Below are 16,306 nucleotides of genomic sequence, written 5' to 3'. Positions count from 1 at the left end.
ATTGAGGTTGATTTCTTGTTTACCTCAAAAAATGGGGTTAACAATTAAATGTAATCTGTGGTTTTAAAGATATGCGATTTATTCTAATACTAGTGGATATATAAGTAATATTAAGTTTAAATAAGAAGAATTGATGGACCAAAACAGTGTTGCTATAACAATGTGAACCTCAAGCTTTAACTTTCTTGGGGGCCTCAATGTCAGCTAAGAACAAGTGGGGTATGAATAATAAAGTAAAAGCAATAAAGCTGAAGAACACTTGTTGAGCACGTTAAATAAGAAAAGCAAAGTAGAATATTCTATTGCAGTGAATAATGTGTGATACAAATGATTGAGGTCCCTTTTATATACGAGGAGAAAACCCCAATATAGTACATTCCTAATTGTGCTAAAGAATTCTATTGGTACAAGTGTATTACAACCTAGTACAGACCTATTCCATTTCGTACAAATCTTATCCCTTAATTTATGCCCTGATCCACGTGTCCTTGAGAAATTCCTACTCTTTCTTAAGTACCCTCGAGAATGTACTGCCCTCGATGTAGGTCTTTCCAAGCCTTCGATCTGCTTCCTCGAGGTGTGTGTCTTTCAGCTGGGTCCGACCTCTACTTCGAGTCGCCTGAACTCGACCTCATAGCCCAATCCAAGATTTCGAAATTGGTCTCCTTGATTTTGACCGTATACAGATAGTCCCTCGTTTCTTAGAATATAATGATATGAAACGATCTGAATTCCCGAAGCCCTTAGTGATGATGTCATCTTTGTGATGCCAGTGTTCGAAGTGACCGAAACGTCCCATCGGCTCATTTCCCCAAAAATATTGAATGCACGCCAGCGTCGGTCGGTCACTAATGCCACTGAACCGTCGCTGCCCCTCTATAAATATGAGGTGTTTTCTCTAAGTAAAGAACTTTACCCTTTCTTCAATCCTTTCCCATCTTCATCTCTTTCTTTAATCACTCGCTTCCTCCACCTCTTTAAGTGTCGGAACACCAAGCTCTTGCCGGAAACACCACGTCCCTGTACACCTATATTCTTTAGTTACAACCACGGCCAAAACTTCCAAGACGGTTCCCAAAAAGGACAAAGCATCATCTTCCTCTGCCTCTCACCTGGCCACAACGGTGGTGCCGCCAACACTTGAGGAAATCACCCATGGTGATTGCATCATTAACAAGGACTTTGGTATCGAGAATCCTCCCAATGTCGAAGGCTGATGTGAGCGCGTATCCCAAAACATCAGCCTGATAATGGAGCAGCTCACCGATGAAGTAAAGAAGGATTGTCGGTGGGGAGACGAGGTCGAGTCCAAATCCCGGGGCCTGATGAAAGCATAAATACCCACAAGGAGGGTTTTTTGAGTGTTTACAATTACCCCTTCACACTGGGTCCCCTCGATCCAGTGGTCATCGACTTTTACAAGACGTGCGAAGTCACCCTCGGTCAAATCTACCCTTCCTTTTGGCGTATCGTGATCATGTTGTGATACCTTTTTGAAAAGTTCAAGGGTTTGGAGTTCACCCTTAGCCACTTGGTCTAGTTGTACTGGCCTTAGTTATTTCGAGGGCTCATTAAGCTGCAATGCCGAACAACGAAGTCCTTTTTCGCCAGCACCGACAAACCCAAAGACCGGGGTTGGATGAGCCGGTTCGTTAGAGTAAGAACTTCGGACATCATCCCCGAGGAAAAAATGTCGTTCCCGAAGAGGTAGAACTTTAACCGTAAGTGGAGTTCGTATTTCTTGTATACATTCATATTTTTTCATTTTCCATAATGCCCTTATCTTTCTTCTGGCAGTCGAAGCTTGGGTGCCCCTAGCGGTACTCGACCTTGAGGATTGGGTCAAAAAGTTAGCTGCCACTTCTTCCTACGATGAACGCAAGTGGCGCGATTTAGCGAGGGGCCGATGGGAGGCCAAGAACCACGGTAAGTGCCTTTCTATAGTTTCATCACTTTCCATACACTTGGCGGTATTTTTACTTACTCACGCTTGCCTACGCAAGCCTTGGAGATGCGTCCGAGATGAGACCGGACCCGCCCTGGGAAACAACCAAGCCTTCAAATCAAAAGCCTGAGAAGGACAATAAAAGAAAAAGGGTCTCGAAACCTGAGGACCCCCAAGACAAGAAGACCTCCACTCGAAGGCTGCGGAAAAGGTTTGCTCAAACGGGCACAAACTAGGCCCATGACTCCCCGGATGGCGAGGAAAATGATGATGAAGATTTGGTGCTGGTGACTCGGACCAGGAAGCCGGTGGAGGCCACCGAGCCTTCTGAACTAAAAGACCTATCCCACGGTGAGGATGCCCAGAGGGAAGAAACGAGCAAGGCCCCTATGTCCCCGGAGGTTGAAATTGTCTCTCCGTCTTCAACAACCATTCCAAAGGGGTTAGATGCTGAGGCCTCCAATGGTAATGAGAATGCCCCGAGTGAAGAACTTGGGGTCGCGATAGCAGGTCACTTCCTTTCATTGCCAACCTTTTTCGAGGGAGCTATCGATGAAGCCAACGCTCTACACATGCCCGATCCGAGTAAGGTCATTGGGGACGATCTTTTCCAGAGTTGCTACGTCGGGATTGAGGATGCTGATGACGTGAATGATGCATCACTATCTTTGAGGAGGCTCAACATCTCCTTTCTCGGGTAAGTATTTACCTTTAGCTTTTGCAATTTTTTCATTCTTTTCTTTCGACTGATGTATCTCCATTTCTTGCATAGGCCGTCGCAAAGTTTAGAGCTGACCTAAGCCAATGTGAGGCCAAGCTCAAGAAGGTTTTAGGCGAAGAGAAGGCCTTGAGGCTCCTCTGCAGCCAGAAAGAAGAGGAACTTAAGGATCTCCGAGCGGCGTTGGCTAAAGCTCAAAAAAGCGAGTCCGAGATTGATGAGCAGGTAACTATGATTTTAACAGAGTACAGCCTTCTCGGCCCTGCTTCGGAGGCTAATACTTTGACACCTCAGCTGTAGCAAAAGCTGAATATGATTGGGCAGCTCCGGGGTGAGGTAGATCAAGTTCGGGCTGATTGTCATCAGTGGAAGAACATGGATCAACTTGTTGTCGATAAAGAAGCTATTGCGGCCCAACTGACCTCGGCCGAAGCTCAGCTCCGAGGTGTTGAAGCGAAGAATCTGGCTCAGGCCAGGAAAATCGAGGGGTTGGAGGCCGAGCTGGCTAAAGCCCGGGCTGAAGTTACGCAGGCTAAGGCCGAAGCAGTATAGGCTAAGGCCGAATACGAGAAGACGAAGGTTGCGGCTGATAAATCCATTGCTATATACAAGAGGGAAGCCGCGACCGTTCAAGCTGAGTTGAGGGAGGCCTCCAACCGAGGGAGACGGAGTAATGAATTGGCTAAGTACCAAGCCCGAAGAGAGATTCTTGAAGAGATCCATGCCCGAGGGTTTGACCTTGATCATACTTTCGCTCATATATACACTAATACATCGGCCTATTAATTACAAAATAACCTACGGTAACTGACTACTAACCTATAGCTAACAAAAAGCTTGTACAATAACTAACTCCTTGTACACGTTAGCTTCCCCAATACTAACTAATACTGAGGTTATCAATCTTTAATACTTGAAAAAAATTATTCAATACACTGCAATTTACTATTATTACCATTAGTCTTTAATACTTTATATTACTAACGTAACTATTAGTCTTCAATATACGTTTTTTGAGAAAATGTTGTTCACTAGCAAACCAAACACAAAACATTTTCCATACAAAATGACTTTGCTGTTCTCTCCGTCTCGACGGTAAACCTGAAAATTGTCACCTATTTGATGATTCATAAATCTGAACTTTGATTAATGATCAGGGCAAGAAGCTCTAGCCTAGAACCTTGTACATGCTGCCTTAAGCTGAAGGCATGCTGGGATTGAAACATACCGCAGAAATTTTCTGTTATCGCGCCAAAAAACAGTAAAACCCGTTGGATGTCAACTGTAGATTTTTCACTCTGTCAGTGTAATTTAACTGACTATAATAGGTTAAGTTTGCTGTTTTACACGCTGATTAGTGCATAAATATTAAACCCAAATTTTTTACAAGCAACACATCTCTGCAATTCTTCGTTCAATTTAACTAAAGGATCACTTGCAGATTCACGCTTCTACCCCACCCTAAAAAGAATTACACCTATGTGATATAGACATTTACATTTTCATAGATTACAAGAACAAAATATACAGTTTATGTGAAACTCTGCAGCAACTCCCTCACTTTTCGATGCCCTGCTGCATATATTGTATCAAATCATATCCGGCCGTAGTCCACTTGTTGTACGCATCACTACATGCACGAATCATGTAATTGGCTGCTTCACGCTCACTCATCTCAGGGTGAAATCTCTTTCTAAGATTTCCTATCGGGTCACCCCTGCTAAAGCAATGCAATCCGCAATCTAGCATCATCGAAACTGTATTTATTATCCCATCCATGTGGCGACGTGCAGCAAGGTAATCCTTGACACACAAGCTGGAAAACAATCAATCGAGCCTTAGCATAAGAAAAAAGTAATCCATACAAAATAAGACAGTGCAATTAGCCCAACGAAGACCACTGACCTTACAAACTGGTACCATGTCTCACTTTTCATTGCTCCAGATGGGTCAATTAACTGAGTCATCTCATGACTCAGCTTGAAGTGAGCACTTTCAAATCGCATATTTCCACCAGGAGAAATTTCCAGGATAAAACCAAAATCAATATGGACAAGCCGACCAGCACTGCAGAACAAATATAAAAAGGAATTCATCAGATGATGAGTCAATATAAGGTTCTTCGTGGAAACAGCATTAGGAAAAGGAATGCACAGCTTTGAAGTGAAGTTAATTCTCATCCTTAGGTTCTTGGCATATTAAAAGACTCAATTAAAACAGGTTTTATTCAACAATCAAAGCAACCTAGAAACACCACCTTTCCTGTTAACTAACCAATTGAGTCCACCATGAGCTCGAACAATGAACTCACTAGCCATCTATATATAATAGAAGACTAGTTGAACTTGCCTCATGAACAATACTGTTTCCTTGAGTCTCTTAGTTGACATTGCTAAATGCAAATATCACACAGCAACGGCAAGTATATGGCCAATCTTTAGTAGTATATAATTTATAAGCAGAATAGTCGTCTATTGGTGTGCATATTGCGCATTATCATTCAGCATCATTGATGTGTGTCAGCCATCTTACCATAGACTAATCTAACCCTTCATACAAGGTCTTCAAATCAAATCTGAAAAAGGAGCCTACTTTATGACACATCGTCAATCTAAGCTGGAAATCATGGTGGTGAGGGAACATATAAAAACTTATTTTAAAAAACTTTCAGACACTTCCGAACACATTTAACAGCAGTTATCCTATATTGTGCATGTTTCTATCTCCCCTTTAGCTCATGCACTTCAACTGTTAAAACAATTTGAAACATTTCCACCATGACATGACGATATTTTAGAAGCTTTCTGCATCTTAAGTAACACAAAACCTGACTTACATAAAGTGTAATTTCACAACCATTGGCATTATGAAACTTAACAACAGAAGACAAAGGTCTTACCTGTCAATCAGAAGGTTCCCATTATGTCTATCCTTAGGCTGAAGCAACAAGCTGGCAACTGCATAACCTGCACTGCTTACGATGAAATTCTCACGAGCAGCTTCAAAGCCAGGAGAGCCGACAGGCCCATAGTCCTGTTGGAAAATTTCATATAGACCACCATCAGTCGTCTCACCCATCTGACTTCTGCTCCGTGTGTTGGGTACAACCTGCAAAGGGACAGATGTGAAAAGATTTTGGAGGCAAAAAGAGCTATCATGACCGCATAAAGCTAAATGACCTCATAACCATTGGCTACACGAAATATCATCTTTCTTCTGTATTGTAAAGTAGAAGATACCCCCATGTATCGCATTCTAGGTTTTTTCACGTGTACAAAGATTAACTCTTTAACTAATCTCCAATACAAAACAAAACCATGCATATAAACCACGAACTGTTTGCTGAAAATACTCTATATGCTATAAAAATAAACCAAAGATATGAGGGAACAAGGAGAAGATAAAAGGAAAAAATTAAGTAAAGCATTTTTCACAGCAACACAGTTCAGTAACCAATATTTAGCCACCTATCCTGCAGGTGAGCATTACATCCTTCGGACAACAATTTGCATTCAGACCTTCAATTACCTATACGATTCAACAGACAGTTTAACTTTCCTAATTGCTCTCTAAGGTGTCGACAGTGAGTGATAAAATTTATCAGTTGCTACTCACTGAGACGCTCTTTAAATTCTTACATAAAATGTGTGTGTGTGTGTGTGTGTAATTGGCATATTTACCATGCTTTCCGGTCAGAGAATTGAAAATTGCACTTACCAGATTTAAATTTTAAAAACAAAAAGGGGGGATTGCTTGGATAAATCTGAATAAATATTAGCTGGAACTACTGGCTTAGTCATATTCAAATATCTAGGCTCAGTATTTTTAGCGGATGACATGAGAAATGAAGATGTAACACATAAAAGTAATTAATATTGATGAAATGGAGGAGTGTTATGCAATATGAAGATGCCTAACCAAGTAATAGGCAAGCTTCTATAGAACGGAACTAGCAACATTAAATAGCAGCAAATGCTGGGAATTCAAGGGCCAATATATCCGAAAGATGAATGCCATAAAAATACATATGTTAAGATAGATGTTTGCTCATATAATATTGGACAAATTAGAATGATCAAATTCAAAAGGGAGTGTCGGTAGCACATGTAGAGTATAAACTAAGAGAATTTTGCTTTAGATGGTTTGCCCATGTCCTATGTAAACCTCCATACGCATCGGTTACATGTGTGATATGACAATTGAAGACACTAAAAACATAAAAAGGGACATGGCGACCAAAAATCAAGTGAAAGTAAGACGAAAGACCTACAATGTCTAGAATCAATGTGAACTTAGCTGAGAGCAGCACACGATGGAGGCGAATGATTCATAAATGCAATACCTACTAGTTGAGATTAAAGTTTAGTTATTGTTTATACTCTTACGCAGGTCCAGCATTTGATGCGTGTTTTTTTAGTCTGATGACATTTGTATGGCAGAACAGGGATAAAAGTGAGATCTAGAGAACCCCTAATTTTCCTTAAATCATAAATGACAACTTATTTAGTAGTAAAAGGAAATGGATCCAAATAGACCAGAATGAATACATAGGATTCATAAAGCCAGCCCCAATTATTTCGCGAGTGAGGAGTGATTGACTGGCTTATCCATGAAAGAGACTGAAATGCCGGTATTTCAAATTTTCATTGAAGTGAGACGACAAAAGCTTCATACTCAAACACGACAGATCTGACACATCTAATTATCAGTAATGTTTTTTTGTTGTCTCATCATAAATACTCTCTACAAGCTACTTTTATAACTTGGAGAGACTAGATACAACATTAACTTTTCAACCACCTCTCTAACACGAGTAGAGGAATGTACAGAAGTTGTACCCTTCACTATGCAAATTAAAAGTTACACAAAATGGTAGCACAATTGGATCTACATGCTCCTTTAGAGCCGGAAGGCTACAAAATATCAGCATCCTACATATATTTTCATTTCTCAATCTTTCGTCAGAAGTTCTTTTAAAAAGAAATGTTGGAAGATAATTTTGAAAAGTGAATAAATGATCACGGGACAGCTTGTTGGCCCATAAATTACAGTGGGACTGAAGGAAACATAGGCAACTGATAATAGGCGAAATCTAGGTGATTTAGCTATTGTTTATGCTTCCGCTTAATTATATTCCAATGACATATTATGGTTAATTGATGAAAAATAGGCTCTAATTCTGATATGTATACATTGCTGGATGAGGAGCCTATATGCTGCTTTCAAACGGATATTGGAATGATTTATGAGCAAGAACAACCCCTCTGAGTCGAGTGTACGCAAGGACGAGACGAAAAATGGACGAAATCAAGCGTCAGACGCGCGAAGAAACGCGCGAAGTCGCGCAGTAGTTCGCGCATAAGAAGAGCTGAGGCAGAATCATGCGCGAAGTTGTGCGCGAGCTCGCGCGTGTTTGATCCGGAAAAAAAGTTATTTAGGGGTAAAATTGGAAATCTGGAGAGAAACCCACTTAACCTATATAAAGTCAAGCTCGCCCAAGGTTAAAGGAGGAAGTTTTTCATAGTTTAGTGGAAGAGATAGAGAGGCAAGAAGCAAGGAGGAGTTTTTGACCATCAAGTTCTTCTTTTCTTCTCTTGTTTTTGCTGTTTTGTGATGAAATTGAACTTATTTATGATGAACACTAGTATGAGCAGCTAAGACCCATTGTTCTAGGGTCGTGGGTAAAACATGAATGTTGTTGTTTGAAGTTTAATTTGACAAAATTGGTTTATCATATTGGGTTATTTATTTAATTCTGTTCTTAATTATTCTGCTGAGTAGCTAACAGTGAAATACTATCTACGAATCTTTAGTTGAACTCGAAAGTGGGAACTTTAGATTGCATATAGAATTAAATAGAGCAAGTTCTTGAACCCGGGCCTCGGGGAACGGATTTGCAATTGGGATAGACATATACCCAATTGCCTTGTTTGGTTGAAATACAGGAATTGTAAATGCGTTCTTGTTAATCTTAATTCCATAGACATATAGGCATTGAGTTGACTTGAATAGGTGAGTAAGAACTCGACAGATTCTTATGAGTAATATCAACCCTGTTAATCAATAACCCAGATAAATTGATTAGTCATTTTGAGCCAAGAACACAACACGATTGTAACTATGCTCGTGACCCTGGAATATCTTCTCCTATTATTTGTTACTCGTAATTGTTATTTGTTTGGTTACTTGTTTTAGTTAGATTAATTCTTTATAGTTAAGTAGTAAAACAATTACATCTCTCTTTTGTGAACAATCTCTTGGGTAGATAAAGAAATTGGGTTTGAATCAGTCAACAGTTAATCATAAGTCTTCGTGGGAACGATACTCTATTCACTACTCTATTACTTAACGATCACGTGCACTTGCGTGGGTGTTTTTGGTCGCAACAAGTTTTTGGCGCCGTTGCCGGGGACTTAGAAATTAGCTACTTGACTGAATTGAGCTTTTATTACTTATTTATTCGAGTTTTAACTTTCAGTTCACTTTGTTTGTGCTAATACAGGAGTTTCTATTGAATGCGAAGAAGTAGAAGCGCAAACAACCTCCTTCCTTTTGATCCCGAAATTGAACGAACACTTCATAGGTTGAGGAGGGAGGTGGACGCGAGAACCAGAATTGAAAGAGAGTTGGACATCGAAGTTCAACCACAGCCAATTGAGATGGCAAGTAATGAAGAACGCGCGGTGATTGAAGCCGCAAGGCCCAGTCTGGCTAATATGACTCAGGCTATTGTGAAGCCTGACATCACTGGGCACTTTGAGCTGAAACAATACATGGTGCAGTTGATCCAATCCACAGTGCTGTTTGTGTGTTTATCTCATGAAGACCTCCAGAGGCACATTCAGAATTTCTTGGAAATTACGGATACCTACAACTATCCGAACGTTTCCAATGACTATATCAGGCTGACACTTTTCCCCTTTTCACTGATTGGGGAAGCTAAGGAGTGGTTGAATAAAGAGCCAGCGAATTCAATCCGCACCTGGGATGATTTGGCAAGGAAATTCTTAATCAAGTTTTTCCTCACTAAGAAAACAAAGGTATTGAGGAGTCAAATTCTTGGGTTTGAACAACGAGCGGGCGAGACACTGCATCAAGCATGGGAAAGGTACAAGAAGTTGCTCAGAGACTGTCCTCATCATTGCTAGACGGACGAGGTATTAGGTCACACTTTTGTAGATGGGTTAGATTATGCTTCAAAGATGAATCTTGATTCCGCTTGTGGGGGTAGTTGCATGGCTAGACCGTACAGTGAAATCCAAATCTTGCTGAATAACTTCACTGCTACTGATAATAACTGGCAAGGTGAGGGTGATTCACGAAAGACAGTTAAGCAAAAATCAGCCGGGTTACTTGAGTTAGACGAAGTGTCAGCCATGAGAGCCGATATTGCAAAGCTGGCCAATTAGATGACTCGGATGACAATGCAGCAACCACAGACAATGCAACACGTACAACAGATGATTATTTGTTGCGAACTCTGTGGTGACAGTCATATGAGTGATATGTGCCCAACGAATCCAGAATCCATCTATTATGTGGGGAAACAGAACAGAGGTCCACCGAAACAGCATGCACAATACGGGAATTCTTACAATCCTAATTGGAGGAATCATCCCAACTTCTCATGGGGTGGAAATCAGCAGAATCAGAATTAGCATAGACCCCAAGGGAGTTTCAATCAGCCTCAGAGACCACCCCAACAAATGGAAGAAAGTACCAATGATCTGCTAAAGAAGTTGTTGATTGACAACCAGCAACTCAGGACCGATTTCAGAAATCTTGAAAGGCAAATGGGGCAGTTAGCAACAACTCAAAACACTAGACCTGCAGGCGCCCTCCCTAGTGATACAGAAAAGAACCCTCAAGTGAATGCAGTTACACTTAGAAACGGGAGGGAGCTAGAGGAAGTGCCAAAGAAAAATAAAGACAAGCCCATACCTGAGGGAAAGTTGATCCCTAAAGTGACTCAGGAGCAAAAAAATGTTGCTGAAGTTTCAGAGCCCGTGGAGGCCCCTAAACCACCACCACCTTTTCCCCAAAGATTGCAGAAAAAGAATGATGATCGCATGTTCACAAAATTCCTCTCTATGTTGAGCCAGGTTCAATTGAATATCCCACTCGTTGATGTGCTTCAGGAAATTCCAAAGTATGCTAAATACATAAAAGATATAGTGGCTCACAAGAGAAGATTAACTGACTTTGCGACAGTTGCACTTACTGAGGAGAGCACTTCTAGGGTCCAAAATAAGCTCCCTCAAAAGCTTAAGGATCCTGGCAGCTTTACGATTCCTGTACGTATTGGTAATGTTGATGTGGGTCATGCTCTTTGTGATTTGGGGGCAAGCATAAATCTGATGCCCCTGTCTTTGTTCAAACAATTGGGTCTGGGAGCTCCAAGGCCAACTACTGTGATGTTGCAGCTGGCCGACAGATTGATAGCACACCCTGAAGGGGTGATTGAAGATGTGTTGCAGCAGATTGGGAAATTTATCTTCCCAGCTGATTTCATTATCCTCGATTATGAGGCTGATGAACTGGTTCCAATCATATTGGGGCGACCTCTCTTAGCTACTGGTGATGCAATTATCAAAGTGAGAGAGGGAAAGATGATTTTACGGGTAGATGACGAGGAGGCAGTTTTCAATGTCTACAGAGCAATCCAACTTCCCCGCCACTATGAGGAGCTCTCAATGATATCTGTTGTTGAGGCCGTTGTGAAAATTCATTATCCGAGTGTATATCTAGACGATTCCCTAGAGAAAACACTTATGTTACTTAATAGCTTAGGGGCTGATGAGGAGGTTGAGGAGATGATGCACATCCTTGAAACATCTTGTGCGTACCTGCAAGGGACGCACCCCTTCGAGCCTTTGAATAGACCAGAGGGGCCTCTTACAAGGACATCAATTGAGGAAGCCCCAAAATTGGAACTTAAACCCCTTCCACCTCACCTGCAATACGCTTATTTGGGTGACTCTGACACTTTACCTGTTATTGTTTCATATGACTTGTCTAAATTGCAGGAAGAAAAGCTATTGAGAGTGCTACGTGAGCACAAGCGAGCACTTGGGTGGACTATGTACGACATTAAGGGCATTAGTCCAGCTTTCTGCATGCACAAGATCCTCATGGAGGATGGACACAAGCCCATTGTAGAGCAACAACGCCGACTCAATACAATTATGAAAGAGGTGGTAAGAAAAGAAGTGATTAAGTGGCTCAATGCAGGTATTGTATTCCCTATCTCAGACAGCAAATGGGTAAGCCCCGTTCAATGTGTACCCAAGAAAGGGGGGATGACTGTAGTAGTTAATGAGAATAATGATTTGATACCTACAAGAACTGTCACTGGGTGGAGAATTTGCATTGATTACAGAAAATTGAACAATGCCACCCGGAAGGACCACTTTCCCCTCCCCTTTATTGACCAAATGCTTGATAGATTAGCTGGCCAGGAGTACTATTGCTTCTTAGATGGCTACTCGGGGTATAATCAGATTGCTATAGCCCCATAAGACCAAGAGAAGACCACTTGTACGTGTCCTTATGGTACGTATGCGTTCAAGCGAATGCCTTTTGGTCTTTGTAATGCACCTGCGACTTTTCAAAGGTGTATGATGGCCATTTTTACTAACATGGTTGAGAGGTTTGTGAAAGTGTTCATGGACGATTTTTCTGTGTTTGGGTGCTCTTTTGATAACTGTTTGATGAACCTTGATAAAGTACTAGCTAGGTGTGAAGAGACTAACTTGGTGCTAAACTGGGAAAAGTGCCATTTCATGGTACGTGAAGGTATAGTCCTGGGACACAAGGTGTCCAAAGATGGTTTGCAGGTGGACAAGGCAGATGTGGAAGCTATTGAAAAATTGCCTCCACCGATATCTGTCAAAGGCATTCGCAGTTTCTTGGGCCATGCAGGTTTTTATCGTCGTTTCATTAAAGATTTCTCGAAAATTTCCTCTCCCTTGTGCAGGTTGCTTGAGAAAGATGTGGCCTTCAAATTTGATGATGCCTGTCTGAAGGCATTCGAGGAGCTGAAAGGAAGGTTGGTTATTGCACCAATCATAATTGCTCCGGATTGGGAGCAGCCATTCGAGTTGATGTGCGATGCTAGCGACTTGGCTGTTGGTGCTGTCTTGGGGCAAAGGAGAAATAAGATATTCCACTCCATCTACTATGCGATCAAAACTCTGAATCCAGCTCAGATGAACTACACCGTCACTGAAAAAGAGTTGCTTGCAGTGGTGTGGGCATTTGACAAGTTTAGGTCATATCTTGTGGGGATTAAAGTCATCGTCTACACAGATCATTCAGCCATCAGGTACTTATTTGAGAAAAAGGATGCCAAGCCGAGACTGATTCGGTGGATCCTATTGCTGCAAGATTTTGATTTAGAGATCCGAGATCGCAAAGGAACAGAGAATCAAGTGGTTGATCACTTGTCCAAATTAGAAAATCGGAACCATGTGGCTGAAGGGGATGCAATCAAGGAAACATTCCCTGATGAGCAGTTATTGGCAATCACCTCAAGTACAGTCCCGTGGTATGCAGATTATGTGAACTTTATTGCAAGTGGGGTGACACCACCTGAATTGACATTAGACAATAGACGAAGGTTCTTGCATGATGTGAGGCTTTACATATGGGATGAGCCATTCTTATACAGGCTATGTGCAGACCAGTTGGTGTGGAGATGTGTTCCTAAGGAGGAGATGAGTGTCATACTTCATAGTTGTCACGCCTCGTCATACGGAGGTCATCACGGTGGAGACAGGACCGCCCAAAAAGTGCTACAATCAGGTTTCTATTGGCCAAATTTTTTTAGGGATGCACACACCTTTGTTAAAATGTGTGACAGGTGCCAAAGAATCGGGACGATCACTAAGAAGCACGAGATGCCGCTGCAAAACATCCTGGTAGTGGAGCTTTTCGATGTTTGGGGAATTCACTTCATGGGACCTTTTCCATACTCAAACGGCCATAGATACATCTTGGTAGCAGTTGATTATGTGTCTAAGTGGGTGGAGGTCATTGCTCTGCCCTCTAATGATGCAAAGGTAGTGGTAAGCTTTGTCAAAAAGCATATCTTCACATGCTTTGGAACTCCCAGAGTGTTGATCGGCGATGGAGGTACGCATTTCTGCAACAAACTGTTAAACAATGTCCTTGCAAAGTACGGGGTCAAGCATAAGGTCTCCACTGCTTATCATCCACAGACGAGTGGTCAAGTGAAGGTTTCAAACAGAGAGGTCAAGCAAATTCTCGAGAAAACAGTGAGTGCAAATAGAAAAGATTGGGCCGGAAAGTTAGACGACACATTGTGGGCGTATCGAACAGCATACAAAACTCCCATATGGGCTTCTCCTTATAGATTGGTGTATGGGAAGGCATGTCACTTGCCCGTCGAACTTGAGCACAAGGCCTATTGGGCAATAAATAAGCTAAACATGAATGGGGACTTAGCTGGAGAGAAGAGGCTACTGCAACTCGATGAGCTCGAGGAGTTTCGATTACATGCATATGAGAATGCCAAATTGTATAAAGAAAAGACTAAGAGGTGGCATGACAAGCACATTCAACATCGAGAGTTCGAGCCAGGGCAAGAAGTTCTGTTGTTCAATTCGAGGTTGAAGCTTTTTCCCAGAAAGCTTAAATCTCTTTGGTCAGGCCCTTTTGTTGTGGTAAGCGTGAAGCCTCATGGAGCCGTGGAGTTAAGAGATATGAGTTCCACTGGCACTTTCTTGGTGAACGGTCAACGGATAAAACATTACTGGGGTGGTGACTTTGCACGTCACAAGACCTCATTGGACTTGAAGGATGCTTGAGAAAATGTTGTAACCGTCGTGCCACGATGTTAAATAAGGCGCTGGTTGGGAGGCAACCCAACGATAGTAGTACTGTTTGATTTTGAGCTTTAACTTACTAACAAATGCAGGCGACGAAGGGCAGGTAAAAGGACCATCAACCAGGAGCAAAACAGGTGACAATAAATGTAAAAATAAATCCCCAGGAGCGCGACTTCGCGCCCACTTTGCGCGTATGTCCGCGCGCCTGGGAGATCCTTTCTGCCTGGAACTTAACGGAACCGCGCGAGCTCCAAACTTTACGCACAAGTTCGCGAACCTTTCTGCCTGAACTTAATGGAAACGCGCGAACAAACGCGCGCGCTACAAACTTCGCGCGTATGTTCGCGCGCCTGGGCGACCCTTTCAGCCTGGAACTTTTCAGGCATTTTGTTTTTCTCTTTAGTTTTAGTTTTTCTTTTTATTCTTGTAGTTTAAATTGACTATTTGTTTTAGAACAACTCCCCCTCCCCCTTCTATTAAACAAAACCCAAAACCCCCTCTCCCAAACTATCCCAACTTCCAACACCCATCCCCCTATCTCACGAGATTAGCAGCATCTCCCTCTCTCACGATTGTTAACAAGGTATGAACCCTAGTTTTAGTTTTCTTTCTTTTTCTCTTTCTATTTTCAGATTTTAGTTTCATGTTGTATCTTATGCCTTTAATGTAGATGTGTTTTGTGATTTGGTGTTCAAACTTGGTGAAATATATTATGGGGTTAGTTTGTTGTAAGTGTGGGGTGGGTAGTACTTGATTTGGGTTATGGATGAGCTCTTGTGGGAAGCCCTTGTGCAAGACCCTTAGAAAAAAGCTGTGAGAGCCTAATGCCCACAAGGTGTTTGTGGAAAGGCCTCAATGAGCATGATTCTGTAGTTGTGACCAATTTTGCGTGTGAAGTCTGAGTAACCGCATCAAGTGACACTATTTTTGTTGGGCTGAGCTAATGTGTCCATGTTTTGCAGGTATTATGGCACCATCGAAAAAGCGCCAAGCCACGGGTCTATCCTCAAGCTGCCAAAGAGAAGCTCCGGCACATTCCTATGACAGCAACAAATTTGTCTCCATTGAGGCTCAGACCCGTTTTACAGGGAAGGCAATTCCAGAGAAGGGCATCAACATAAAAAAAGTCAAGGAACGATGCCCCCACATGTACAATGAGTTGATGGAGCGGGGTTTCCAAGCCTTCATTGACGAGCCAGGGGAGGCTAATGTAATGGTTGTACGCGAATTCTATGCTAATCTACCAGAGCATGTCAACCATGTGGTCATAGTGCGCCGTAAGGCGGTGGATGCCTCCATTGAGGCGATACGCACATCTTATCAACTGCCTGACCCTCTACCTGAGAACACTGACTTTTATAAATATGGGCGAAATCCAACCAATGCCAAGTGAGAGCGCTTCTTTGATGAAAGTTGCGCACCAGGACAAATGGTAGAGTGGCTAGAACATGGAGAGAAGTTCCATTCATCCGTCTTAACTCCAGAGGCGAAGAGCTGGCTGTATGTGATCAACAGTCGCCTTATTCCCTCCACAAATACTACGGAGGTGAATGGACCCCGGGCTGCGTTGATTTGGTGTTTGATTAAGGGTCTTCCCTTTGACATGGCCAAAGTGATCCACGACGAGATGTTTATCCGATGCCCCCAACGCCAGTATGGCTTTTTTTCCCAACTTTGGTGACTAAGCTTTGCAGGAATGTGCAGGTGCCTGAAAATATTCGTGTGGATGGGCTGGTAAGGATGAAAGTGGTTCTGATGCATCGGAGGAGGAAGAGCCAATGGATATGGAGGGCG

The 16,306-nt window shown here is 42.3% G+C and overlaps 1 protein-coding gene across 1 annotated transcript in view; it reads right to left on the bottom strand.

Annotated features, from left to right (window-relative positions):
* Nucleotides 1-3,934: 3,934 nt before the first annotated feature.
* Nucleotides 3,935-16,306, bottom strand: part of LOC104241802 (phosphatidylinositol 4-kinase alpha 2) — a 30,976-nt gene continuing 18,604 nt past the window's right edge. The window contains exons 5-7 of the mRNA XM_070168552.1: nt 5,563-5,771; nt 4,569-4,730; nt 3,935-4,479 (exon numbers count right to left, since the gene is read on the bottom strand). Coding sequence (XP_070024653.1) covers nt 4,221-4,479; nt 4,569-4,730; nt 5,563-5,771 — 630 coding nt within the window. The 3' untranslated portion in view covers nt 3,935-4,220. The remainder of the gene's footprint in view (nt 4,480-4,568; nt 4,731-5,562; nt 5,772-16,306) is intronic.

This window comes from Nicotiana sylvestris, chromosome 3 (assembly GCF_000393655.2).
Source record: "Nicotiana sylvestris chromosome 3, ASM39365v2, whole genome shotgun sequence".
Taxonomy (NCBI): domain Eukaryota; kingdom Viridiplantae; phylum Streptophyta; class Magnoliopsida; order Solanales; family Solanaceae; genus Nicotiana; species Nicotiana sylvestris.
The sequence above is the reverse complement of the archived record's forward strand: the minus strand, read 5'-3'. Positions and strand labels throughout refer to the sequence as shown.